At 48.5% G+C, this 26,465-nt stretch overlaps 3 protein-coding genes across 3 annotated transcripts; all 3 read left to right on the top strand.

The window, feature by feature from the left end:
• Nucleotides 1-291: 291 nt before the first annotated feature.
• Nucleotides 292-7,219, top strand: STC1 (stanniocalcin 1; the record flags this gene model as incomplete). Its single annotated transcript, XM_079547474.1, has 4 exons — nt 292-409; nt 2,527-2,669; nt 3,426-3,637; nt 6,949-7,219. 4 exons carry the CDS (start codon nt 292-294, stop codon nt 7,217-7,219), a joined length of 744 nt encoding a protein of 247 aa, XP_079403600.1.
• Nucleotides 7,220-19,596: 12,377 nt separating this feature from the next.
• Nucleotides 19,597-21,828, top strand: NKX2-6 (NK2 homeobox 6; the record flags this gene model as incomplete). The annotated part of the gene is made up of 2 exons (XM_079547370.1): nt 19,597-19,708; nt 21,359-21,828. The coding sequence occupies 2 exons, from the start codon at nt 19,597-19,599 to the stop codon at nt 21,826-21,828; spliced, it is 582 nt and encodes a 193-aa protein (XP_079403496.1).
• Nucleotides 21,829-23,956: 2,128 nt separating this feature from the next.
• NKX3-1 (NK3 homeobox 1) lies at nt 23,957-26,228 on the top strand (the record flags this gene model as incomplete). The annotated part of the gene is made up of 2 exons (XM_079547405.1): nt 23,957-24,170; nt 25,867-26,228. The coding sequence occupies 2 exons, from the start codon at nt 23,957-23,959 to the stop codon at nt 26,226-26,228; spliced, it is 576 nt and encodes a 191-aa protein (XP_079403531.1).
• Nucleotides 26,229-26,465: the final 237 nt, after the last annotated feature.

Below are 26,465 nucleotides of genomic sequence, written 5' to 3'. Positions count from 1 at the left end.
CTGCCCAACGCCTCGCGATTGGCTCGGCAGCCCGCGGGGGACCGATAAGGGCGGCTATAAAAGCCCTCAGCGCTGCTCCCGGTCCCCCATTGAGCGCAGCCGGAGGGGTCACCACGCATTGCAGGGCAGCGATCCCCCCCCCCAAGCCCGGGCTCGCTCCTTGCATTCCCATCCAGCTCCACATCTTTGCTCGAGCCGGAGTGGAAGAACACATACACCAAAAAAAAAAAAAAAAAAAAAAAAAAAAAAAAAAAAGCCAAAAAGCCACACTTAGCGGAAACTTGTCAGAGAATGCTCCTAAAGTCTGGTTTGCTGCTGCTGCTGGTGATCAGTGCGTCCGCGTCCTACGAAGCTGAACAGAATGACTCTGTGAGCCCCAGGAAGCCCAGGGTTGCAGCCCAGAACTCAGGTAACAGGCAGAAGGAGGGCTCTGAGCCTCAGCCCCGATGGGTTCCACTGTTTCAGATGTATCTCCTGCTAATTTTTATTTTTATCTTTTCCTCTATTTTGTTTTTGGCTTTTCTTTTCCTTATAAACTGGTAGGAGCAAGCATTAACGTAAGGGGTTGGTTGAGGATGATGTTGGTGCATAGCTTCATTCAGAGCTGGGTCAGGAACCGGTGTGTGCTCTGCTTGCAGGATGTAATTCATTCTCTCGCCTCCTCCCCCATCTACTAAATGAGTTCTGTGCACTTTTTCCCCTTCTGCTTGCATGTATCTCTCTCTTCTCCCATTGCAATTCTACTTGAAATCCATAGAACCACAGAATCTCCTGAGTTGGAAGGGACCCTTAAAGGTCATCCGGTCCAACTCCCCTGCAGTGAAATTCTTTGCTTTTTAGGAAGTTGATAAAATCCGTGGAAATTTGGCTGAACCATTGTTCTGCCAAACATCTGTCTGCTCAGAGAGGGGGGGAGATGTGTGACTTTGAAGAATGCAGTAACCTAGAAACTGTCCGCCGCCAGCATTTATTTCCACAAACTGATTGCTATCAGTTAGATGGTACTGTAAAAATACGTTTGTGACATTTAGCAAAGTTGCTTTTACAATAGATTAAAAAAAAAAATTGCTGGCAAGTCAGCACTGGAGTCTCTCCACTTTGAGCACTATAGATGCGTAGATAAGTTGGACACATTATCTTGAACAATGGAAATTAAAAATCTCTCTTCTAAGTATACTGAAAAGATATTATGTCTCTAATTCGGAGCTCATTAACAGATGTCTTATTTTAGATCTGCAAGGCTCTGCAGCATTATACTAGGGTGTTTGCTCAATTTCCTTTTGTATTTGGTTGCTATAGAAACATAGGGTCTCACTATTGCACTGTGCCTAAAACAATAAAAGCTTAATGCATACTAAGTCTGCTGAAAGCAAAGTTATAATTTGAACCTGTGGAAGCATAATTATGGGAATGACTTGTGAGGTTATGAACTGGGAAGAGGATGATCTTACCAAATATTTCTCCCTTCAGGCATGTAAGCAGGAGCAGAGCGTGAGGAGGGGTTAATTGGGCGATTTTTGTTAATTTTATTTTCTCCTAGGTATGAGATACATCTTTAGGCTACAACTTAGTTCTGTGTAAGGTGTTTCCTCTTCCACTAAATGCAAACCCTCACTTTTCCCACACCTAGGATCTCGATGGGAGACTCTGGGTTTGCATTTCTTCCTAAAGAATGTCTGGTAACATGATCTGCGAAAGTAATGAATATGCCTTGCACAGACACATAAGGGGGCAGATGTTCAGTTTACCAAAAAAGGTTAATCCCTACTAACTTCGGGGCAATCATGTGGCAATACTGCTGATTCATTGTTAAAATGCATACTATCTGCACTAAAAAAGATGAGATGACATGGATATCCCTCTGCACAGACCAGCTCCTGCCTCACAGATGTTAATTATGCATGGTCATCTCCATTGCCTTAACTTTCTGTGCCCACATGTCGCTTCTCTGTGCAGACCTTCAGCTGCATAACCTTTCTCGGCTACGCTTGTGCGTTGCTGCGTACCATATTAGCACCAAGCTTCTTGTTCAAGTCCTTTGTAGCACTGAAAATTAACACATCAGGGCATTGGAAGTAGATGATCTTTAAGGTCCCTTCCAATCCAACCAGTCCTATGGCTCTCTGATCAGTGAGGTCTCTTCCAACCCAATCACTGTATGATTCCATTATCACCCTAGGGATGACATTCTCCTTGCTTCTCCCTTGTCCATGGGAGCTCTGAGTAAAGTTTATGGGTGCACACACCATGAGAATTAGGTTAGGATGGACCTCCAAGTCTCCATCTACCCAAAGACCAACAGCTCCCACCTCTCTTTTAATCCACAGTAACCCGCTGAATGTTTTGGTAGTTGAAGGCTCTATTCCTCAGTTTGCAGTTCCACGATTTCTGTCGCTTAGCAGAGCCTTTTGCCTCTCTTTGTCCCCTCTCTCCCCATCCCAAGGAACAGTTGCCCAACAGTTGGGCATGACACGTCCCACAGCTTGGTGTTGGTGATGGGCACTAACCTTGTGCTTCTCTCCGCAGCCGAGGTGGTTCGCTGCCTGAACAGTGCCCTCCAGGTGGGCTGTGGGGCTTTTGCCTGCCTGGAGAACTCCACGTGTGACACGGATGGAATGTACGACATCTGCAAGTCCTTCCTCTACAGCGCTGCTAAATTTGACACTCAGGTATGGTATGCCTTCATTTCTCTTTCCTCTGTGCAGGCTTAACCCTTCCTTTCTTGCAGTTCTTCTTGGCCGCTCCTCTGAACCACAGCGTTGGGTTTTGGCCACAGGCGCATCCTTCAGGGCTATTTTCTGCAGTACATTTTCCACATACTGTACTCTATGTGTGAGGACTTGGCAGGGAGCGTTGAGTGGGGCGGAGAGCGAAGTTTCCTCTTCAGGAGGAAATATAAACGTTCTTTGAACAAAGTGAGTCTTCTGACTGTGGGACCTGGCACGGGGCTGGGGTTTGAATTGGAAGTCTCCGGGTCTGGGAATGCACGGCCAGATCAGCCCCTCCAGAGCTGCAGCAGGATGAATAGGAGAATATCACAGCTCTATGGTTCTGCCAAAGGTTCTTTTCCATCATTTCCATCCCCAAGTGTACGTGTTCCCATGCGTCCAGCCCCTGGTGTACAGAGTGGAGGGCAGGATTAGGTCCATCCCTGGTGCTGGTACTCCCAAAGCTGTGGGCTGCTCACACCAATGCTTCCATTGCTTAAAGCTGTTGGGAACAGGAGCTCGCTGTTCTGCCTCCTAACTACGCTGCAATAACAGAGCACTTGTGGTCCAGCTCCCTGCCATGCTTGGTAAGAGGCCTCCAGCAGGTCTGTAATTGCAGGAAGGGTAATTAATAGCAGCCAGCCATAGCAGAGCGTTTGTTATTACATCCCTTTCTATGAAATCTATTGCATTTTAAGGGTTTTCTTCTGTTTGCAGGGAAAAGCTTTTGTGAAAGAAAGCTTGAAATGCATCGCCAATGGAGTCACATCCAAGGTGTTCCTCGCCATCCGGAGGTGCTCCACGTTCCAAAGAATGATCTCCGAAGTGCAGGAGGAGTGCTACAGCAAGCTGGACATGTGTGGCATTGCAAAGCGGAATCCTGAAGCCATCACAGAGGTCGTGCAGCTCCCAAATCAGTTCTCAAACCGGTACGTGGCCAGAATGCAACACAAAATCCAACACGAAAATCCAGTTGGAACTGGATGGTCTTTAAGGTCCCTTCCAACCCATCCCTTCCTACGGTTCTGTAATCTTTAAGATCCCTTCCATCCCATCCCATCCTGCGGTTCTACGATCTTTGAGGTCCCTTCCAACCCAACCCTTCATGCGATCCAACACAAAAATGGTAAGCATAGAGAAGGTCAATTTGATTCCTCACATTTCTAACTTCTTATGAGCCCTAATGCAGCTCAGCCTCTGTAATGCTGTGCCTTTTCAAATCCTTAATTTTTACCAGCATTCTTCTGATTCTCTTTTCGATAAATACACTTATAAACACCTCCGGGGGAGAGCTGTAAAATTGACATTGACATACATTGCTTCAATGCCTGGAGCTGGTTTAAATGTTGGTTCTTTTGGTTTGAGTGCAGAAGACTTTTCATTGAATGCAGAAGGCAAACAGATCTTTTCAGTACTAATCCAGTATGATTAATATAGCATTGAGCACATAAGAGCTACTCAACCTATTGCAACTTCATTCTCTTCTTTTTTGGTTTTCTGGTACCTGGCAAATGAGCTTGATGTCAAATGAAGGTCCAGATATGAAGAATTAGGAAGGCTGAAATGGAACCAGTAAACAGATTCTATAACGTTATTGTGGCATGAGCCAGTAGAGCATATTCTAGAGATAGTCTGGTGTTCCTAATGATCTCTTTTAGGGTTGTTTCACCCCTGTTCCTCCTTGCTAGCAAGGGCTGCCTGCAGGAATGGCCACGTCACGCTGCTCTCTGTGCTTTATCTGAGCACAGACCTGACCTGTCCCCATCTCCAAGGACAAGGGACAGAGAGGCTTCAGGGAGCTGCTGCAGTCTGCGCAGTCACGCTGCAAGGGCAGGGATTTCTTCCTCTAAATCCTGGAACAATCAGTGCTGAGTCTTGTGATTGGGATAAAAGGGATCTTTTTGAGCAGTTTGAGTAAATATGCTCTTAGAATTTGAGTGCAAACAGACCAAGCTGCAATATGACGCGTTGGCTAGCTGCTGGAGCTCCTCTGGGGTGGCTGTTTGACTTCATCAAGAAGCATACTAAGCCTTCAGACCTATGTGAGCATAGGTGGGATGATGATATATAGGTGTTTCATCTCTGTCCAGGATGAACTCATCACTGAAAACTGCATTGTAGATATCCAGAAAATCATACATTGGGGAAGGCAATTCCTCCAGCAAGGAGGGAGTTGGTAGGCGACTGAACTCATTGTCCACCAAGCCAGGAGCTCCAGTCTGGCTTTTTCTTCTTTCTTCCCCCAGATAAATGTGAGTTGGGATGTAGAGCAGCAGCACGTTGCACAGGTTGCACCAGGGATCGCAGGGCTGCGGGGCAGTGGGGCAAAGGGGGACTTAGGGACAAGAACCATAGAGGGAGCAGCAGTGATGCTGCATGTGGATGGGACGTTCCTCCTGTGCCTAATGCAGAGCTGCTCTGTCCCCAGGCAGAGGGAACGCCTCCCCCACCACCGCCAACCCGCCTCGAAGCCAAAGGATATTATGACATGTTGAGTAACAAAAGCAGCAGGATTTCCCAGCTAATAGTTTACATGAAGGTCTCCTAAAGCATCCTGCTTTCCCAGCCCCTGTCCCAACATAGCGTCAGAATAAGAATGTGCCACTTGGCCTGGGACACCAGGAGGAAGTAGTTAAAGGTCATAGCATCTTCCTGTGATTTAATCTCATGGCATGGGCAGAGGAAAGCCTTGCTGCTTTTGCTCTCAGCCTAGAGAGGCATCAGCAGCCGCCAGGTTGCAGCTCCAGCAGTGCAAAGCACTCTGATGTGATTGCATGGTGGTGGGCAGTGGGTAGGATCTGTCCTTCGTGCCCTGTATGGTTTGCACAGATGCATTCACCATCATCTGTGTGTGATCCAATGACAGTACTGCCATGCTTCTGCTCCTTTTGTAGTTCGAGTGCAGGAGAAATTTAACCTCACCTGACCTCTACTGACAGCTCTAAAGGGCAGAGCTGAACACAAGGAAAGGAGCTTGAATGCAAAGTCCCATTTCCCTCTTCCTTCCCCTCCTCCTCTTGCAGGTTGTTCTCTTCTCTGCTCCCGTGGAAAAATGTCACGGTGACCTTAAAGGCTTAAAATAAGTTCCCCGTTGTCCTTTCAGGAAGAAGTGGCCCAGAACATATGGGACTGCCCCTCTTTTCCCAACTTTCTGCCTGTAAGGGAGATGCATGAGGTGCACGCAGGGCTGCATGCTGCCATAGTTCCATGCTCCGCTCAGCTCAAGCAGTGCTGGGGAAACAAATCAGCACAATTTCCTGGGTCCCTTCTCCTGCAAAGAACGTGTGCTTGGGGCTGAGTTGGCAGCAGTAGGCAAGCATGCAACAGGGGAAAGCAGAAGGTCCTCGCGTGTGGTTTAATGCACAGTCAGCTCACCGCAAGTGGCAGTTGTATGTCCCAAAGATCTGTCCCCAGGGAGTGCACACATCTGTCGGGCTCTGAGCTGAGCTGCTTCTCCCTCCTCTAGTCCTTCTCTACATGGAAGGGAAGGGAGGAGAAAAGGGGATGGGACCAGAGCTGCTCAGAGGTACTGGGAAGCACAGGGATGGATTCCTTTGTAGGAAGGGCCATCCTGGCTGTATCTGCCTGTTGGAAAGAAGCGATTATTTTTCTTTCTGAAGCTTTAGAAGCTTGAGGTGTTGAGCAGAATAAAACACATGCTTAAGCCAGTTACACCGACTTAGCTCCTCAGGGTGGATGCCCCATCCCTGCAGACAGCCAAGGTCAGGCTGACAGGGCTCTGAGCACTGATGGAGCTGCGGCTGTCCCTGTTCATTGCAGGGGGCCGTTGTGGGTCTCTTTCAACTCAAAAGCTTTTATGATTCTATGGTCTTAACATCTTTTCCAACCTCTCTGACTCTATGAACACATCCTGAACCACTCCAGTGGGGTGCTGGAACAAATCTTCCAGAGAGGTTGTGGATGCTCTGTCCCTGGAGGTGTTTAAGGCCAGGTTGGATGGGGCCTTCAGCAACCTGATCTAGCACTGATCTGGTAGCTGGCAGCCTTGCATGTGGCAGGGGGGTTGAAACTTGATGATCCTTGATGTCCCTTCCAACCCAAGCCATTCTATAATGCTATGATTCCAGCCCCTGTGTTTCTATGAACATATCCTGAACGACTTAAAACTCTGCTTTCCGTAGTCTTGCTGCATGTGCAGTGCTGCTGGCTTGGGATCAGCTCATACCTCATTTCTATGGTCACGCCATAGGGAGACTGAGTAACGGAGTCTGTCCTGCAGGTATTACAACAAGCTGGTGAGAAGCTTACTGGAGTGCGACGAAGAGACTGTGAGCACCATCAAGGACAGCTTGATGGAGAAGATCGGGCCCAACATGGCGAGCCTCTTCCACCTGCTGCAAACAGACCACTGCGCCCAGGCCCACCCGCGCACGGACTTCGCCAGGAGACGCATCACCGAGCCGCAGAAGCTCAAACTCTACTTCAGGAACCTCCGAGGTGAGGGGTCCAGCCCAGCCCACGCCAAGCGCAGCTCTGCCGAAAGCGCATAACGCCTCGGCCGCGCGATGGGTGTAAGGGATGCTAAGCACTACCAAAGCTGAAGTCTCTCTTCTAGAAGAGTAATGCACCCAAACCAAGTGTACTGTAGCTAGTTTTAATAACAACTAGGAACTGGTTTTAGATTTAGTCATTGATATTTTCTATTCCTCTCCAACCAACTTTTGCATGGGTCTGTGTTCAGTGTCTCAGCTTTCCCGCCGTCAAAATGTCTCCATCCCTCTTTTCTTCCCCACAAAAAGTGATCCCAAACGATCCTAGTCTCAAGTAGAACCGTGCAGCAGTCAGGCCTTCAGACACCAAACCCTAAAGTACTGTAGCACTAACACCATTGAGGTCTGAAGATTTGGCACCCAGGAGAATCGCCGATTCTCGCTCGTAGCAAGCTGGTAGGCGACGATAGATGCACTAACAACTATTGCACATCCTAATGATGTCAGTGGAATTCGTGTTATGAATCTGTGCTGGCCATGGACGAATATGAATGTCATATTCCTGGTCTCTTAGCGTCATGCAGTCCCTAATTCTTCCAACACAGCTCCTTTAACTCGTTGGTTTACGAACCCGTTGGTTGGTTTACCAAACTCACTAGCTGTGGGTGATTCTCATCACCATGACCTGGCACCACAGTGCAAAATGAGCCCAAATGACCCCCCCTCCCCCGACACACAGAAAATCAGGAAAGGAACATTTTGTACTACGGAAATGATTAAAAGCGGTGCCAGTCTGTGGTTAAAGCTAGTCAGAAGGTTACATAATATTGCATTGTATTTAAAAGCTAACATCTATGTACTGTATTTAACTGTCTAAAGCTTTAAGAGAAGTTAACAAAAACAAACCCTGTCTTAAGACAAGAGTATTAAAGGTCTTGCTCTAACTGTGGTATAAATAGTTTTAAAATCTGTCATGTACTGTACATAAATTCCATGAGAGTCTGCTTGACAGGAGCAGAATATAATAACTTTATTGCATAAACCTAGTTTTGTAAGTTAGCTATTCTTTTTTTTTCCTGGAAATAGTATCTCTGTCATATTCGAGAGTTCACCTTCTACTCTGTGGCCTTTTTGTAACAGAAGAGAGAAAATGTTTGGCCAGAAACAAACCTCTCTTCGTAGCTGAAATGGGGAAGAGAAAAGCAAAAGGAGCTCAGAGTGGCCATAGCTGTACCTAAGGCTGCTGGAGAGCTGCTGGGGGGAACGCCAGGCGGTTCTTTGGGATCCCAAAGGCAAAACTTCCCATAGAAAGGCCATTTCTGGGGAAAGGCAGGAAAAGAAATCTTGAGAAAAAAAGTATCGTAAGCTCCTGCAGCAAAGCAAGGCGCATGCATGAAGCTCTCAGACCTGCCTTTCCTCCCACCCGTCTCTCCCGCAGCCTCCGCCAACAGGACCAGGGCCGGTCCCACGGCCGCGGATGGGGGCCTTCCCCCGACGCCGCTCTCTGCACAGTAGCCCTTTGTGGCACGCGATCGGCACGGCCAGCTCCAAAATCTGTCCCGCTGGAGCCTGTCTGCGGCGTGGATGACTCTTGCTCAACTAGTTAGAGAGCTAATAAAGGAGGTATCTATTTTTTTTCTTTTCGAAATCTAAAGCAATATAACTTTTTTTTTTCTTTTCCTCTTTTTTTCTTTCTTTCTTTCTTTTTTTTTTTTTTTTTTTTTTTTTAACCACAAAGCCTTTAAACAATAACTTGCTGCTAATATATTGAAACCAGATGCAGTGGCAGCATTTCTCATACTGCTGTCTTCATTAAATGTAGCCCAAAAGTGCTGTCGTGAAATTGTAAGCAGCAAAAAATGTTGCTGACGGTAGAGGGTTGGGGTTTTCGTTTTGTTTTGTTTTTGAGTACTCAGAATCGTGCAGTCCAGGACAAACAAGATGCAATATTGCTCGTTCTTAAAGTCAGGTGTATATAGAGTCCGACACCATAAAGTTTTGCAAGGTGAAAACCAAAGTCCCTTTGAACACCGTGACCCTAAAAGTTTGACTCTTGCTGAAGATCCAGCCCTGGGGCTGTGCGCTGTGCAGCATTACACCACAACTGGGAGAACTGCTGGGGTTGTGCATTGAGTGTGTGTATTTTGGGGGGGGCAGTGGCTCCAAAAAGATGACACTTGGTTGGAGTGTCCCAGCAGGATGGCTCTGGGCAATAGAAAGCAGCTCCCAGCTGACTTCCCCATGGGCTGATGCCAGTAGAGCTCAATGAGCTCGTCTAGATGCTCTGGTGGCAATTGGTTTCGCTGCTGCTTTGTGCAGCACATCTATGAAAACCCAAAGCTTTACGAAGTTGATTTAATGTTGGGGAGCAGGAGCCCAAACCCGATCTTTTTGGGTTCTCCTCACTTATCTTTTTTTTTTTTCAGTGGGAACCTAAGGCTTGTTTGGCTTTGTCACGAGGTCACGGGCATGGGTTGGTGGTTGGACCAGATGCTCTTAGTGGTCTTCCAACATCAATGATTCAGTGAGGAAGCTGCAAGCACAGAAAAAATCCAAAGACTTGGGGTTCACCTTGCCAAACTTTTAGCCTAAGCTGGTCACTTAAACTCTCCCTTATCAGCAGAGGGGGACATGGTGGCACTTCCCATCGACTGGGAACGGTGCCCCATGGGTAAGGTCTGAATTAGGTGAGAGAAATCCCCCTGGAGATGGGGAATGATTCTCAACAGTAAGTCCAGCTATTTCACACTTTATTTAATCTCTGATGCTTTATTTTTTTAATCTTGCGTTCACTGCAGAAATGATTTCTCTCGGAGGCGGGGAGGGGCTTATCTAGAAATGTTTGCATGATTCTCATTGTGATTTGTTTGCACTTTAGATGTTTTGTGCCATTATAAATTTGCATTATGTATTTATAATTTAAAGATACTTAGAAGGGGGAGAGAGTTTTGGTTTTTTGTTTTTGTTTTTTTGCTGAGTACTGGAATAAACAGTGAGCATATCTGGTATATGTCATTATTTATTGTTTAAATTACATTTTTAAAGCTCAGTGTGTTCATATAAAGGTTATTTGAAACATATCATAGTAATGAGAAAGATGCAAGTTATTTTCTTTGCTTATTTTTATAATTGAAGATGCATAACATAATGAGGCCTATGTTGGATTTTCTTCTGCAATGAAATAAAATGTCAAATTTAAGGAGTTTTTCTGTGTCTGGCTCTTTCATTGAACCTCACTGTGATCATGGTCATGCCCAACAAGCACACCATTGCACCTGGCTGTCCAAGTGCCTTTTGGTTGTCTCACTAAGAGGGCGTGGAGATTGGGTGTCACCATTTTAGGAACATGATTTAGTGGACGTGGTGGTGGGGGTTGATGGTTGGACTTGATCACAGAGTTCATTTCCAACCTGAATGACTTATGAGTGGGCATGGCCGTGATGGGTCAGCGGTTGGACTTGATGATCATAGAGGTCCTTTCCAACCTTAATGATTCTGTCTGACATTTTGGTTTAAGTAGTAATGCCCCAAAGCACTTTCTGAACACGTGCACCTACTGAGTAATGAACCCACCCACTCCATTTTCTAGGAGCCAAAGCAACAAAGGAAGCAGCATTCAATTTGAACTGACCAAAAAAAAATTGCAGATAAACAGTGAATTATACGTTTCCAAAAAGAAAGCTCCCATTTCTGCTCTTGCAAGAGTAGAGCTTTGGGAGTACTACAGATGCTACACTTAAAAGCTGAGTTTCACAGCTATTTTGCAATTAGTAACCATTATAAATAATTTCTGTCCAATACTGAGTACTATTCCTATTCAGTGTTCGTAGATTTCAGCCCATAAGGCTTTCTCATTCATAAACCACACCCGCAAAATGAAATTGTTCCTAGAGAATTGAGGACAGAGCACCTCACCTGAATGGATGGAGTCACCCTACCCAATAAATTCTGCTTGAAAGTCTCTTTTATTGCAATAATTGCCCCCCACAGCAGGAAGACTTCAAGCAGGCAATGAGGGCACGAAGTCATCAGTGCTGAACTCCAGCCCCAAATGGAAGAGGTGAGTTACACATGAGCTCTCCAGCACAATGCTCTGTTCTCCACAAGAGATTGCAGCACTGTAACACCAATTTTCCTTTCTTCTCCTCAATTTGAGGTTGACTTCTTGGTGGGACTACGTATCCTATAGGTAAAAAATGTCTACAGTTCATTCACACAGTGTATAGAGCAGGCAGCACGAGTCAAGTGAAGTTCTTCTAAAGAATAAAGGAGATAATCAAGCTTTTTGATGTTTTATAATTATTATTACTGTTATTATCATCATTATTACCATTGAAAATTTCATTTCATGGGACATTTCTACCTTGTTATCCCCAACTGCAGCAACATTTCTGAAATGCAACTGTTTCTCACCAGTTACTCAGAAAAAAAAACAACAACAAAAAAAAAAAACCTAAGAAGATGTGTTTTGACCAGTGCTAATAACGAGAGCTTTGATTTTAAGAGCTGCCAGCAACAGGGGTCTGATCCAAGTCATCACCGTGGTGGAAATTCTGCACAGAAATGGATCCTAGGAGAGGAAATCTCAGCGCGGCGATGGCGAGCGTAGCGCATGGAAGTCCTGCTGTCACCTTCGCATGGAACAAACTGCCCAGGAGTTAATTTGATTTGGCCCAGGCCCAAGGTACATGATTGACTGATGTTCTTGTCTTGTCCCTTTTTCTTTTTTTCGCTGTTGTTTTTTAAGTTTCGTTACAAAACAAGGGGAAAATCATTTCAGATTTTCCTGGCCCTCACCCTTCCTGCTTTGCTGTTCTGAGAAAGGGGAGAGAAAGAAAGACTGGGAGCAGAGGAGAAGGAGTGTGATCTTTGGCACTTGGAGTGACACCGTATGAAGCGGCTGGGAGTGAAATTTGGGAACTTCCTGCCTCCTGCGAGCTTAGAAAAATAAAGAGCAGAAAAAAAAAGGAAAAAAAAAAAAACACCCTTCCACAATATAATAAAGGATATTGTCTTTGCCATCGTGATTCAGCCGGTACGACTGGGAATATGAAAGAAGTAGGATGCTAAAAATATAACCAAAGTTCAAACGAACTGAGCTGCACTGGTTGTTCCCATCGTGCAAGGTTAGATGAAGAAGGAAAAGGCAGAAAAAAGCAAATGGATGCAGGCTTTGCAGGTTAAACGTAGGGAACTCACCGCTGAGCTATAGAAACCCAACTGATATTTTAATGTATTTCAGTGCCAGAGTCTTGGGGATGGGTTTGGGGGATTACATCCCCTAGGGATCCCGCATGTGGTTGAGGGAGGGACACACAGCACTTCTATCTCATGGATGGAGATATCCAGCAGGATAAGCTGTTCACACAAATTACTTTACTTCAGTGTATCAGCATTTTCCACCAAGATGCCTCTTCCTCACCGTGCTGACAGCCCACAGATTTCTGTTTTCCAATGCTGGCATCTCCCTTGAAAACACTGCCTTTGCCATGAGGGATAATGTTGGTGTGAACCCCTTTTATCTCCACGATTCAGAGGGATCCGTGCTGCAAGTTCAAGAACCTGAGGCAGAAAATACCTGAGATAGGCACAGGCTGTATTCCAGCCCACAGCTGGAAAAACTCGTAAAACCAGAATGAGCTCATGGGGGAGATGTAATTATTTTCACACAGATGGGAATTTTTTTCTCATTTCACTCCCCTTTGGCTCTCATTTTTTTGGCAGATTGAGATGCCAGTGTAGCCCGGGGGAGGAGCCAGGCCATGGGGACACCTCTATGGGATGGATGCTGCAGCTCAGGGCACAAAGGCAGCTGTTCACAGTGGTGATTTAAAAGCAAAACCCCATTTTATGGAAGACAGGAGAAAAATCCTGTTGGTTCCTACGAGTTTCCTTCAGGGCTTTGTTTCATCTCAAGGCTTGGAGCTTAATTGTTTTTGCTACAGAACAAAATCATTGCTCCTCTCCGGACGCGATGCTTGGCTCAGGGCTCCATGCAGCCATCAGCCCAACACCATTTTCCTCTCTGCTGGGGAACTTAAGCAGTCCAAATGACTATTTATTCTTATTTTTGGGCTCATAATAAAACCTGGTATGATTAAGTTTATATATATTTTTTTATTATTATTATTATTATTTTTTTTCAAAATATGGCAGTGTTTGCTTAAAGCTCCACATGTGCTCCTCAGCTTCACTTATGTTCTCTGGCTATGACTTTGATGAGAATGTGGCATCTGTGGGCTTTGAGTTTCATATTTGTGGCAAATCAGACTTTGTGGCTAATGACCTAGATGAGGTCCTCCATATCCTTTCCTATATATAGGAATTATCCCTATATACCTAGTATACATCTCTACAGCCACAGGGTAGAGCATGGCCTTGCATCGAAGCACCCCTAAATAACTATTTTAAAAGATCAATTATTGGGCAAAAAGAGAGGAGTTGAGCTGTTTTATGGAGTTTATCCCTCCTCCCATGCCCTCACTCACTGCTCCCATGCCAAGGTCCACACTTGAGGTTGACCCCATGCACCTGCCCACCAACCTCTACCGCAGACCAAAAATGCCACGATTTCAACTCAGATTTGTCACATTCTCTTTGCTTTCACACAGAAAACCCCTTCCTTCCCCCTTCAGCCCGCCGTATCCTGCCATGAAGCTGTGGATCTTTCCTGTCCAAGGGGGGAAATCTTTCCTTCCTTTGAGCAGAGGCACTGTTCTCAGGAAGAGGGACCAATGACGAGCGCTGGTTCTTTGCTCAGCATTGCGAATCCCTATGGGAAAATGTGAGACCATGTAGGTGGAGCTGCCATCGGTGAGTCAGGAGCATCCCGACGACGCACGAGCCCTTTCCTCTTCGTCACTGGGGCCAGGCACACTTGCAGCCCCTCTGATTGACAGAGAGCAGAAATTGTATCATGGCATCAGAGGAAAAAGCTGAGGGCAGACCCACCCCTGAGGATGCACAGCTTGCAGCTGGATTCCCAGGTCAAGGAGCAAACTTCCCTTAAGGATGGGGAGTGGTACGGGCTGGCTGAAAAAATGAGATTACCAGAAGGACAATGTTGGTTTTTTTCTTTGGCGTGGAAAGGTGTCCTGCTTTGCTCCCAGCATTGTGCAGCCAGATTCTGTCTTGGGAGCCTGAATCTTGCACCATCATTAAGCATTAAAGAGGGTCAAATACAAAAGACCTTTTGCTCGGAGACCATCGGTGCTTTGGTTAAGGGCAGCACCCAGAGGAATTTTCCATAAATACATCGGATTTTTCCCACTGTTCCCCTTGATAAAAGCAAATTCTCAGCCTACAGGTATCCAGCAAGACTAAAAGAGCAAACCCCCATTGGCCAAAGCCAACTGCAATGATCACCCCAGTCCCATTTGCTCACAATGGCATTGCCAAAGGCAGCATCTCCCAAATATCACTGCCAAGCACTATCATGCCATGGAAATGCTGCATGTGTTGGCACCTGGCTCATCTTTAAGGTCTTCCATTGAAATGTTTCATCTGCCACGAGCATAGCAAATAGCTCTCAAATTGCTGGAAAATTGCATTGTTTGCCATCTGGAGAGAAAAAAAAAATCTTTCTTGTATCTTGTATTTCCAGCAGGCATTGGAGGCAAAGCTGGGACCTGGCGTGACGTGCCTGAGCTTTTCCAGCATCCCTGATGGGCGCGATACGAAGGGATGAATAATGCCACGGTTTTCTAAATTAACATGCACCCCTGGATGTGCTTGGCTGCTTGTCATACAGTTTGTGGATGCTGTTTTAACATGGTAATGAGCTCTTCCCATGCTGAGAAGCCATCGGACAGAGGAACGTCCATGAGCTGTGCAAGTCAGCGCTAGGAGACGTGGGACAGCCTCTGGCCACCTCCTGCACTGCAGAGCCCAGCTGGGATCTGAGCTCTCTGAATCCCCACATTTGCCCTTGGGATGAAGGTAACCAAGCCAAGCCAAGGATGGGTCTCGTTTAAGGAACTGCAGGAAAGAAAATAAGGTGACGGGTGATGGGCGATGGGCAGTGGGGGATGGTTGTTGGGTGATGGGCTCAGCCTCTGCTCTATGCTTGCAAAGCATTTCAGACCTCCAGCTCTGCTGAAATTTGGTGTTAAGACAATTATTGATGAGATCTCAGAAGCCTGGGATTTGAGCATTGCTCTGTTGGCTCGGTGCTTCTCCCTGCCAAAAACCCATCCTGGGAAAGGGGAGGAAGTTGTGGCAACCATAGCTCACCTTTGCTCCCAGGGGTTCCTTGTGCAAGCAGGGGGCTGATTTCTCCACCCCAAAACCATGGTTTTCTTTGCTTCTCCTCCCTCTGCTGTGTGTTCAGCTGCACCTCCAGCCCCCATTAATGCTGGCAGAGCTCTAAAGATAGATCCGAGCAGAGATTATCGGCCCAAGAGGTATTAATAGGAGGCAGCTGCTCTTTAAAGAGGCTTTTAAATAATGTAAAGAAACTTTTGGTCATATTTTTAAAAGTCTTTTAAGTGAGCTGAGCCCTCAGAAGTTTGCCCAGTGGGCTTTTTTGGGGGGGGATGATGGGGAAATCTGTGGGACATTGAAAGATCCATCCCGTAACCTGGCCCCACTGCTTTCCCCAGGCCACAAAAATGGGAAAAGCAAAACTAAACGCAGTGAAACTGCTGTGGGAAGCATCAGTCTAAAGGACCTGCAGCATCCCTGGCCCTCTGCTTCCAGAGGTCCCAGATGCAGGAGCTTCCAATGTGCACAATCCACACGCTTGTGCTCGTAAGGAGAATCTTCCTTTTGGCAGCCTTTGTGCCGGGGAGACGAAGGAGGCACGGCTGATGGTGGAGCTGTTAATCGCCATGAGAACAATTAAAAAGGGATCACAAAGAAGATGCCAGGAGGGAGAGAGCACCGCACAGCCGCTTTGCAGGGATTCACCCATTCCCAGCGCCGGAGGAAGTTGCTCACAGCCACTTTGTGTGCTTTAAGGGTGGGTAGGGTGACAGAGAGGAAATCTCTGACATGTAGTAGCTGATAATGCATGATGCATTTCCCCCTGCCCTGTGAGTTACACGAAGCAGAGTTTCACTTCAGCGCTGTCATTCCTGGAGGCTCCGTGGATGACATCAGAGGGAGAATTAAGCAATTCTCCTTCGTTCAGCTGCTTTTTGGCTCAGCACCCAAATGCTCTCTTCTGGATTTAAATAAATATCTCCGGTTACCAAAAGAAGAAAAAATAAAACAAAACGTCCCGCAAACCAAACACATGTGATGAACCCCTCGTTGTCCCAATGCAGAGAGCAAACCCCAGTGACAAACACTTGTGCAACACTCACTGTTTGCCAACCACAGCACTGGGAGCAATGGGAACGCAAGGGGACAACTGGGGTAAATCTGTACCACAGGTTCATAAGTGAGGATGCAGAGATTTCGTTCTCAAGGAGATACAATTGAGAGGCTTTGTATCATGGATAAGTCATGGATGGAGATCATCCCAGCATCCCAGCTGAATTCCAGCAAGCTGTGGGGACACGCACATTTTTTCCCCATTTTTTCCCCACTTTCCCCATCTTCTCCCATTTCCTCCCATTGTTTCCCCCTTTTCACCTTTTTTTTCCCCATTTCCCTCATTTTTCCCCATTTTTCCCCATTTTTTCCCACTTTTCTCATCTTCTCCCATTTCCCCCCATCTCCTCCCATTTTTTCCTATCGTTTCCCCATTTTCCCTATTTTTCCCCATTTCTTCCCTTTCTTTTTCCCATTTTCCCTATTTGTCCCATTTTTTTTACCCCTTTTTCCCCCATTTTTCCCCCCTTTGCATCAGGCTCTTCCCGAGCTGCCGCACTCGCTCCACCACAGCTCTTGTGCCATCTGCCGACTGAAGGCCGCCTGCAACAAGCAGCAGCGCTCGCACCCAGCACTGCCTCCTGCAGCTCCCATCCCTCCTTCCCTCCTTGCACTGCATTGCATTGCACTGCAAGCGTCCTCGGGAACGGGGTTTAATCACAGCAAAAGCAAAGATGAGAAAGCTCTGCTCTCTGCTCATCTCCCAAGCACTGAAAATGTCATTTTTAGAGAGGGGAATTTGAACTCTTCCCATCCAGCAGCACACCGAATTATTCATGCTAACACCAAAACCTCCCATTTAAATAGAACTCGCTGCTCTCCATCAGCAAGCAGTGCTTGCGCAGTGCTCAGTGATTCCCAAACCCCACAGCCTCATTTCTTATGGGGAAAGGAGCACCGGAGGGGGGCGGGGGGGGGGGATTTTTGGTCCCTTCTCCCTTCGCTGCTCAGTGTTGAGCTCTCGCAGGGCTGGAGCTGCATCTCTCCAGCGGCCAAGCAGAGGGCACTGCTGCCCAAAAGTTCGGGCAACGCCGCTCCTCGGCTCTGGGATCTCATCCGTCTGCGTAATCGCGCTGATTTCAACAGGTTCCCCCCCTCCTTCCCTCCCCCCCCCCCCCCCCCCCCCAAAATCCGGAAGGAATAGATAAAGGGTGGTGATGAGAAGCAGCCCCGCAGCCGCTGAGTGATGGCACCGCGGAGCAGCAGAGAAGCTCTGGTTTGGCTCAGCAACTTGGCTAAAATTGGGGGTTGGGGAGAGATAAATAGAGGGCATTCAGCCCTGCACCCCTCCTGCCCACATTTCACCACCCGGCGCTGCCCAGCTGTGGTTTCAGCCCACTGAAAGCCTTCTGCAGTTGCATCCCCACGTTGCTCTGAGCGCAGACCCTCCTGCCTCATTCCAGAGCCTCATTTCCAGAGCCTCAGACGCTCCAGCAGCACAACAGCACCTCGATGAGCCCGATGATAACACCAGAAAGCAGAAACCACATGAGCAACCTCCACAGGAACCCAGTTCAGATGAGCCAGAAGGGTACTCTTCCTGCTTTCACTTAATCTAGTTAAAGCAAGAGGCAATATCAATATCCCTGAGTGGATGCAATAAAATTCAGCGTGGAATGGGATGAGGAGCAGGGACCCTGCTGTTTTCCTTTCTTCTCCCCCAGGCCAGCAGCCCTGAGAGCACATCCAGCCAAGTGCCATCAATCTCTGCTGGGTGCCTTCGCTGGGGGCGGATAAAGGCTCTCACCCCAATTCCTTCCTGCTCGTCTCGCTCTCAGCCAAGCATTTTACCTTGGCGCCGGCTGCCTCCTGCCATCAACAAGGCAAGGTGTAATGTTACTGCCTGTTTGCTCTGCCTGGTGGTGCTCTTTGGGTCCCATTTCAACGTGGCAATGAGCGCAGCAGGGCTGAGGTTCCTTGGGTTAAAGGGGATGGGGCAGCAGCAAACTTGGCCACAGGGTACCAAGGGTAGGACAATCCAGGGATGCCCCCAGCCAGAGGAGGTTCAGTTGGTTTAAATGATTTAGAGTGCTTGCAGGCATGGGTAGATGGTTAGACTGGATGATCCTAGTGGTCTTTCTAACCTTAATGATTCTGTGATTCTCTGGAATGGACTGCAACATTTGGGATGCAAGGAAACAAAAAGGAGGGAGAAGTATTTCCAGGTATTTCCCAGTGTTTATCACTATCAAATCCTCACAAGAAAGCAAGCCCAATAGTTCCAGTCCAAGCCTTTCCATTGCACTGGGAAATAGAGCAGTGGTAGGGCTGTCCCACAGTGATGGATGCATGCCAAGCTCTGAATGAGGGATGGAACAAACCCCTGTGTTACACAGGGCTGAGGACGAACCTATGGCACCTCTCTCTCCCCAGCCCACCGCATTTATTTTCCCTCCTATTCCAGCCCTGCATTGGGGCTGCTCTTTGTCCAGCCCCTCCAAACAGACGGGTTTGGGTGTGGGAGATACCGGCCCAGCCCAGCCACCCTCTCTGTCAGGGCTATCAGCAAACACCAGCCCCAGGAATTTTAATTGAAAGAGTCGGACGCCCAGATAAGGCCCAGCATCACCCCGTTGCCACATGGGGCAGGGTTTGGCCTCGCTCCCCACACTGGGGCTGCTCGTGTTGGACCCATGGCAGGGCTGCCAGCCCAGTCCCATCGGGGCAGCACTGGAATGGACTGGGAGGCACTGGGGCTGTGCATGGGAATTCGGCAGCGGTTGAGGCTCACACAGCATCCCCCTCCCTTCACCACCAGCAGGATCGAGGTGGTCTGCGCCCCGCCACCTTATCAGCCCTTATCTCCCTGAGCCACTCGCTAATGTGACCTTAATGGAGCTCAAATCGCCTCGATTTGTTTTATTGCAGCTCTGCCTCCTCCTCGCTTCCCCTTGTTTTGGAAATACAGAGGGGAAGGGGGCCAGCTCCTTCCCACCCAGCTGAGCGGGGAGTGTAAAAAGGGGCTATAGGAGGGCCCAGCTTAGGGTAAATCATCCTGACCCCCCCCCCGAAGGGTTCGACCCGCCCTCCCTTAACCCCCCCCCAGCCTCGGGACCCCCAAGTAGAGCCGCAGCAACAGGAGGGCAGAGGCCGGGAGCTTACACCGATCCCCCCCCCGGAGGATGCTGCCCACCCCTTTCTCCGTCGAGGATATCCTCAGCCTGGAGCAGAGCAGCGCTCCCGGAGCCCCCGGGGTCCGCCGCAGCCCCTCCGGGGAGGAGGAACCGCAGTCGGGTGAGTGGAAGCCGCGGGACCCTCGAAGCCCCCCGGACCTCCGGAGCGGACAAACTGAGGGCAGCGGAACCTCAGCCCCGACGAGGTGGCACCGCTCCGTGCTGCCGGTGGGAGATAACGGCGTTTTCTGCCCCTTCTTCCCACCCCCCCCCCCCCCCCGATTTTTTTCCCCCTTCCTTTTTACCTTTTTTTCCCCCTTTTTTCTCCTTTTTTCCCCTCCCTTTTCATTTCGTCCCCTCCCTTCTTTTCTCCCCCCCCCCCCCCCCTCTTTTTTTTTTCCCTCCCTCTTTTTCCTGTTTTTTTCCCCTTATTCCTCCTTCCGTTTTCTTTCGGGTTTTCTTTCAGGGCTTTTTCCCACCCCACTCACCACGGGGAGGGGGCACAAAGCAGCCCCATCTCCATCCCATTTCCATCCCATTCCCCTGGGGGAGCCGTAAGCACCCTTTTCTCCCCTCTCCCTTTCCCGTTCCCCCACATCAGCGTCGCCCCCGGACCCCCACATGCCCAGATCTACCCGACCCCCCCCGGACGGGCAGCGCTGAGGCTGATCCTGCCTAACAATCCCAATTCGGAGCGGTCCGTGCTGACACAACGCTTTATTTCGATGTGCTCTAAATTGTCCCCGCAGGGAGAAAAGGAAAACTGCGCTAAGGGACAACCCCCCCCCCTCCCCCCTTCCGTCCTGTGGTGTTCGGAGGTTGAGAGCTCAGGGGGAGAATCGGATGGGGACCCTCTTTCCCTTCTGGCTAAATCGGGCAAGGATTCCTTTGCTCGTGTTTCCCTAAAGCCCGGCGGCTGCGGAGTGGAATTAACGGGAAAACCATTAAGAGAGGAGCTCGAGGACTGGGAGACACTGGGATGAGGCAGCAGAGAGATGGGAAGGGTGGGAATATGCAGGGAAGGACTCCGGAGCCTTCCAGCATCACATTTGCCCATAGACCCCCCAAATCTCCCCAAACCATAATACGGTTTCCAAGAGATCTGAGCGCATCTTAGCAGCGAGGAATCACTGCACAGCAATCACTGAGCAGCAAAATAATAAGAATAATAACATCAGCAATAATAATACCAACCAAACCTCCTCAATTCCACTTTCTTCTAGATCTTTGAGGTTTTCTTCCTTCATTCCCACATCCTTCTTTTTGCTTAAATTCGGAGATCCACGTGGTTGGGGTGCTGGAGGTGAAGGCTGTGTGTGGGTGATTCCATCCCTCTGGGTGTTCCCACCCCTGTGGGTGCTTCCATGCCCATGGGTAAGATGTGGGGAAGAGGATTTGAGGTTTGGGGTACATTGTCCTACAGCAAACCCAATGTTCCCTGTGCCTCTCTGGGCTGTGATTGCCACGGGTGCAGCACCCATTGGTGAGAAAGACAGAAATGAGGCATTACCCAAAATTCATGCAACAGATCCCCAAAACAAAGGTTTTTTTTTCTTGAATTTCCACTAAATATCATAGGAAAAACTCATTTAAGTTATCCCTGGGGGCCCCTTTCCCCATTTGACTCCCTCTTTGGAAACTCAGAGGCAGCAGGACTAGGTCGGAATCTCATCACGTTTTGGGTTTTTGGGGCCCCGTTCCCAATTAATTTCCCTGTTGGCAGCAAAATCATGCTGGGGTCTCACTTTGCTTCGGGCTTTTCCCTCTGCAGGACAACATCTGCTCTCCCAACCCTTGCAGACAGACCAGCAGCAAACTGAGCCCTGCCACCACCCCAAGCAACCGCAGCGGCGCAAACCCCGTGTTTTGTTCTCCCAAACTCAGGTGTCGGAATTGGAGCGACGATTCAAGCAGCAGAAATACCTCTCTGCTCTGGAAAGGGAACACCTGGCCAACGTGCTCCAGCTCACATCCACCCAGGTGAAAATCTGGTTCCAGAACCGGCGTTACAAATGCAAGAGGCAGAGGCAGGATAGATCCCTGGAGATGGCCACCTACCCACTGCCACCACGTAGGGTGGCTGTTCCGGTGCTGGTCAGAGATGGCAATCCTTGTTTTGGGGGATCCCAACCCCACCTGGCTCCTTATGGGGTCGCCGTCAGCCCCTACTCCTATAGCACCTACTATGGTGCCTATGGGGTGAGCTATGGGGTGGGCTACACTGGGGTGCTCACACCGTGAGATTGGGCTCGGCACCAGTTGGGATGTGGCCCAGGAAAGGGATGGGGGCATCTGGAGCCGTAATGGACAGCAGGATGTGGTGCCTCCATCCCCACCAACCAGCCCAAGGAAAGGAATTTCTGGTGCTTCAGATCCGGGGACCTCAGGACCAGAGGCATTTATTTATTAGGACACAAACACAGATTCTATCCCATCCCACCCTATAGGGATGCTCCTGTGGGGTGCTTAGGGATGGGATGCTGCTCTTCTTCCTAAGGAAACAGGGTCTGTGCACACCACTGTGCCTTTGCTTTTCCATGAACGCTCTATTTAAGGCTTTGAGTTCCTCTCATCTTTTGGGATATCCATATTTCTTAATAACTTACCAGTGCAGGTGTTCATTTTTGTCTTGATGATGATTATTATTTGCAATTAAAAAAAAAAAAAAAGGTGGGAATACGTGTTTCCCCTCTCTCACCTTTCCCCTTTCAGCATTTTAACCTCTCCATCCACAATTTGCATCTGAGAATCACATCTGAAGCAAAAAAAGTGTTGGTGCTGAGCCAGGAGGGACCCAAACCCACCAGCACTGAATGCTTTGCTGGACCAAAGGACCATGTATGTACATTTCTATGTACATCTCTCTTTACATGTATTTAAGCCTGGGAATGAGACTTATGAAGTATTAAGATGTCTTTTATAGTCCTGTGTATCTTTGGAGTGGTTTTCCCAAAGGCTGAGGTCAGGAGATGCTTACAATCCCAGTGTTTGTGGGATTGCTCTGCTCCGTACATCCAACATTGCTTTGAATGTCTCCTGTTTCTTGCCCAAATTAGAAACTGCTCAACTGCAAAATGAGGCAGATCTCTCCCGCAAAACCCAAATCAGCCAAAATTTAATGCAATAAATGGCCATGAGGGGGTTCCTGTCACTGCAAACCCGAAACCTCTGGCTTTGGACCAGTGTTATGGGTTATTCTGCAGTCAGCAGTGAAAGGAAAAGAGGATTGAGCCAGGCAATGAGGGCAGACCTATGGACAGATGAGTTGAGCACATGAAACAGCTCCAACATCATCAGGATTGATGGTCCAGCTGCAGGAAAACGCAATGAGCATCACTGGAACAAAAGGACTCACTGGAAAGTGGGACGTTGCCCAGCTTTTGGGTGGTTCGTGGGTTTTGTTCGTGTGTGCAAGAGCCCAAAATGAGAAGATGCATATTCTGCAATGTCACACCATCACATCACAGAATATCCCAAGTTGGAAGGAACCCATGCAGCTCCTTGAGTCCAACTCAAGGAGCCACCCGACAACAGAATGCAATCATGGTAACACATAACATCACAACAGTATTCTGCAAACCTACTGAGTTTTTATTCTTGAGCTTTTTGCTCTTTTTTTTTAATTACTGTGATCATTACCATCATTACATTTATTTCACATCAGCATTGCTCTGCAACTCATGGTCCACACCCACAAGGAATCAGCCTGGGGTTTTGGGTTGATTTTCCCCACCTTCCTGCACAACGATTTGATCTCTCCGTTGCACCTCCACTTTGCAAAGCTGATTAAAATGCATTGTTTGCCATTTTTTCCAAAGGGCTTTGAAGAAAACTCTCAAAATACACAACCAGCATTCCCGATTCTCCAGCATTCCAGGGTTTGCCCTGGGTGTAAACCGCATCCAGAAGCGAAGCACATGGAGCATCATCCCACTGGGATTGGGGTGGGGATGCAAAAAGTGTCCTGCTCACCCATCCAAGGTGGCACCATCATATCCTAACAACTCTATTTTGAACCCCCAAAACCCTGCTTTCACCCCAAAAAGATGAATTCCCTTTGGGCACCTTGCTTTTAGAATTAAGAGGAGAATAAAAGCCCTGGGGTTATCCCAGCAGGGTTCGATGGGGACGGGCATCCTGAGCAAGGCAGCAGAAGGGATTTTTTGCCGTGCTTGAGCAGAAATCCTGCAGAGCTGGGACACCAGCAAAGGGCGTAGACACGTCCCAGTCTCCAATCAGGCCCCGGAGGTTTGGCCATGGGCCCAATAAATGCTGAGCTGGAGGGTGGGGAGGCACTGAGCCCGCGGGCAGCAGGAGGAGGAGGAGGAGGAGGAGGAGAAGAAGAAGAAGGAGGAGGAGGAGGAGGAGGATGAGCACCGGGGCGCTGAGCCCTGGGGGGCACAGAGCTTCCAGCAGCCCCCAGAAGACCTCATCCAGACCTCGGACATCCTTCCTCATCCAGGACATCCTATGGGATGGGGTTGAGAGGGGAGCAGAGATGGATCGAGGCGGGATACCAGAGGATGGGGAGCAGCAGGATGGCCCTGCAGTATCCCCAGCACAGCCCCACGATGCAAATCCAGGTAAGGGGGGGTGTTGTGGGATGCTCACCCTTAGGGCAGGATGAGGGTTCAGTTTTGAAGTCCCTCAACCTCAATAACCCACGCATGACCAAGTTACCCAGGCTTCAAATGCAAGGAGCATTTGAGAGAAATGGCAACTGCATGCAAGGCTTTCTTCAGGCACTTCAGATAACTCAAAGCACAGGAGCTGCCTGCACCTTTGGTTAATAAAAAGCCCAGAAGGTGCATTTCTGCAATATCAAGCTTAAGATTCCCTTTAATGCAAATGCAACCCTTGGTGCAGCTGTTGGGTGGTGCTGCTGCAGCTGTACTTGCCATGCACTGATTGCAGGGCTCTGCTGCGCTTGCTGTTTGCTTTCCTGCATGCTCAGCACCAGTTGCAATGCTCTGCTCCTAGCTGTTGCATTGCAGACTGTGTATATATGCTGGTTCTCAGCTCCAGTTGCAATGCTCTGCTCTTTTCTGCTGCACTGCACACACTGTGCATTATGCATATCAGCCTTACTACAGAAGCAACCCCAGCAGCACCTCCTTTTAGCATGCAGTGGCTAAATTTGCAGAAGCAGGGTGCTGCAAATTGCATGCAATTGCATGAAAAGTCAGATGCAATGCAGCTTTGAGCTGTGCAATGGGAGCAAAGAGCAAATGGAGCTTGCTAAGGGAGACCTTGCCAGGGGAATTTGGGCTTTCTGTGTCGCTTCGATTAAAAGAAGCTCCTACAAAAAGTGAGTTCTGAAACATCCTCCCAGGTGGCTATTAAGAAAAATCATTAAAAGCCATTGGAAATCTCCCAGAATGCAGCTTGGGGATTTCAATGGGGCTGGAATTCAGCCCTTTTTTTTTTCCATCTCGAGTGTTATGTTAACTTCTTAAGAAAATAGAAGTGACAAAAGGAGGGGAAAAAAAAGCAAGAAAAACAACACAAAAACTGGCTGCAATCCACTGGGAGGAAAAGAATTACAGTGTAATTAAAGGGCAGGAGAGGTTTGCACAGCTACAGGTGATGCTGTAAAAATCCCAATAGCACGCTGTATGCAACAGCAGCGCCTTGAGATGTCACCAGCAGTGCAAAATGGCCCTTTTGGGGGTTGGTTTTTCCTTGTAGGAACTAAGAGAGGGGGGTGTTTGGGAGAAAACAGCTCCCAAATGGATGAGAGTAATTCCATCAAGCGGAGAGTTCAGTGTGGATCTCTGGGGCAGTGGGGATGTTTTGTTCTGTGGAAGGGATAGGAAAGGAAAAAAGTGGGGTGATGAGGATTTGGGTGATGGAAAAATGAGAAAACAAGTTATTTGGGCGACGAAAACAGAGGAAATGAGTGATACGGGTGGTGAAAAGCAAGAGAAAACGTGATTTGTGAATATTTTGCTCTATGGAAAGGAATGGAAAACAAGAAAGGTGAGGAAATCAGTGATGGAAAAATGACAGAACAAGTGACTTGGGTGATGAAAATGGAGGTAATGAATGATTTGGGTGATTGAAAGCAAGGAGATGAGGGGTTTGGGCAACTAGAAAGCAAGGAAGAAAGTGGCTCATGAATGCTTCACTCTATGGGGAGAGATAAGAAAGAAAGGAGGAAATCGGCGGTCTGGGTGGTGAAAATATTGAGGGAAGAAGCAATTTGGGTGATGGAAACCCAAAGAACCCAGCGGTAGGGGCAGTTCCCAGCGGGCGACGCTCAGTCCTCTCCCCTTACAGATGCTGAGACCCCACCATGCAGCCGTGACCCCCCCCAGAAGGTGCTGCCCCGACCCCCCCGGCCAGCAAAGCGCTCGCGGGCAGCCTTCACCCACAGCCAAGTGTTGGAGTTGGAGAGGAACTTCAGCCGCCAGAAATACCTGTCAGCCCCGGAGCGAGCCCACCTGGCCCAGAACCTGCAGCTGAGCGAGACGCAGGTGAAGATCTGGTTCCAGAACCGCCGCTACAAGACCAAGAGGAGAGCGGGGGGCTCCGGGTTGGAGGTTGGGACCACTCACAAAGCATCCGTGCTGCCCCCAGCCCCACTGCTGGCCGCTCGCTGCCTGCCCTGCTTGTGTTACTGGAGCCCTGCTGCCTGGTGAGCGCCGTGCTTGGTGTGTTTTCCCCTCAAATGCTGTTGTGTTTTTTTTTTCCCCACCCCCCCTTGCCATGTTGCCCTTGGCCGTGTGGATTCAGAGATGCGCCGTCAAGTTCAAGTGATGCTCTGTGTCCTCTAGTACAGCACCAGCCTCTGTCATCGCGAGGGTTTTAGCCAAAGAATCAGAAGTTATCAAAAATTAAAAATCCAGATTATTATTATTGCCATTATTATTATTGCT

This window comes from Tetrao urogallus, assembly GCF_951394365.1.
Source record: "Tetrao urogallus genome assembly, chromosome: 27".
In the NCBI taxonomy this organism is placed as follows: Eukaryota; Metazoa; Chordata; class Aves; order Galliformes; family Phasianidae; genus Tetrao; species Tetrao urogallus.
Note: the sequence above shows the minus strand (reverse complement) of the source record. Positions and strands in the feature narration are given on the sequence as shown.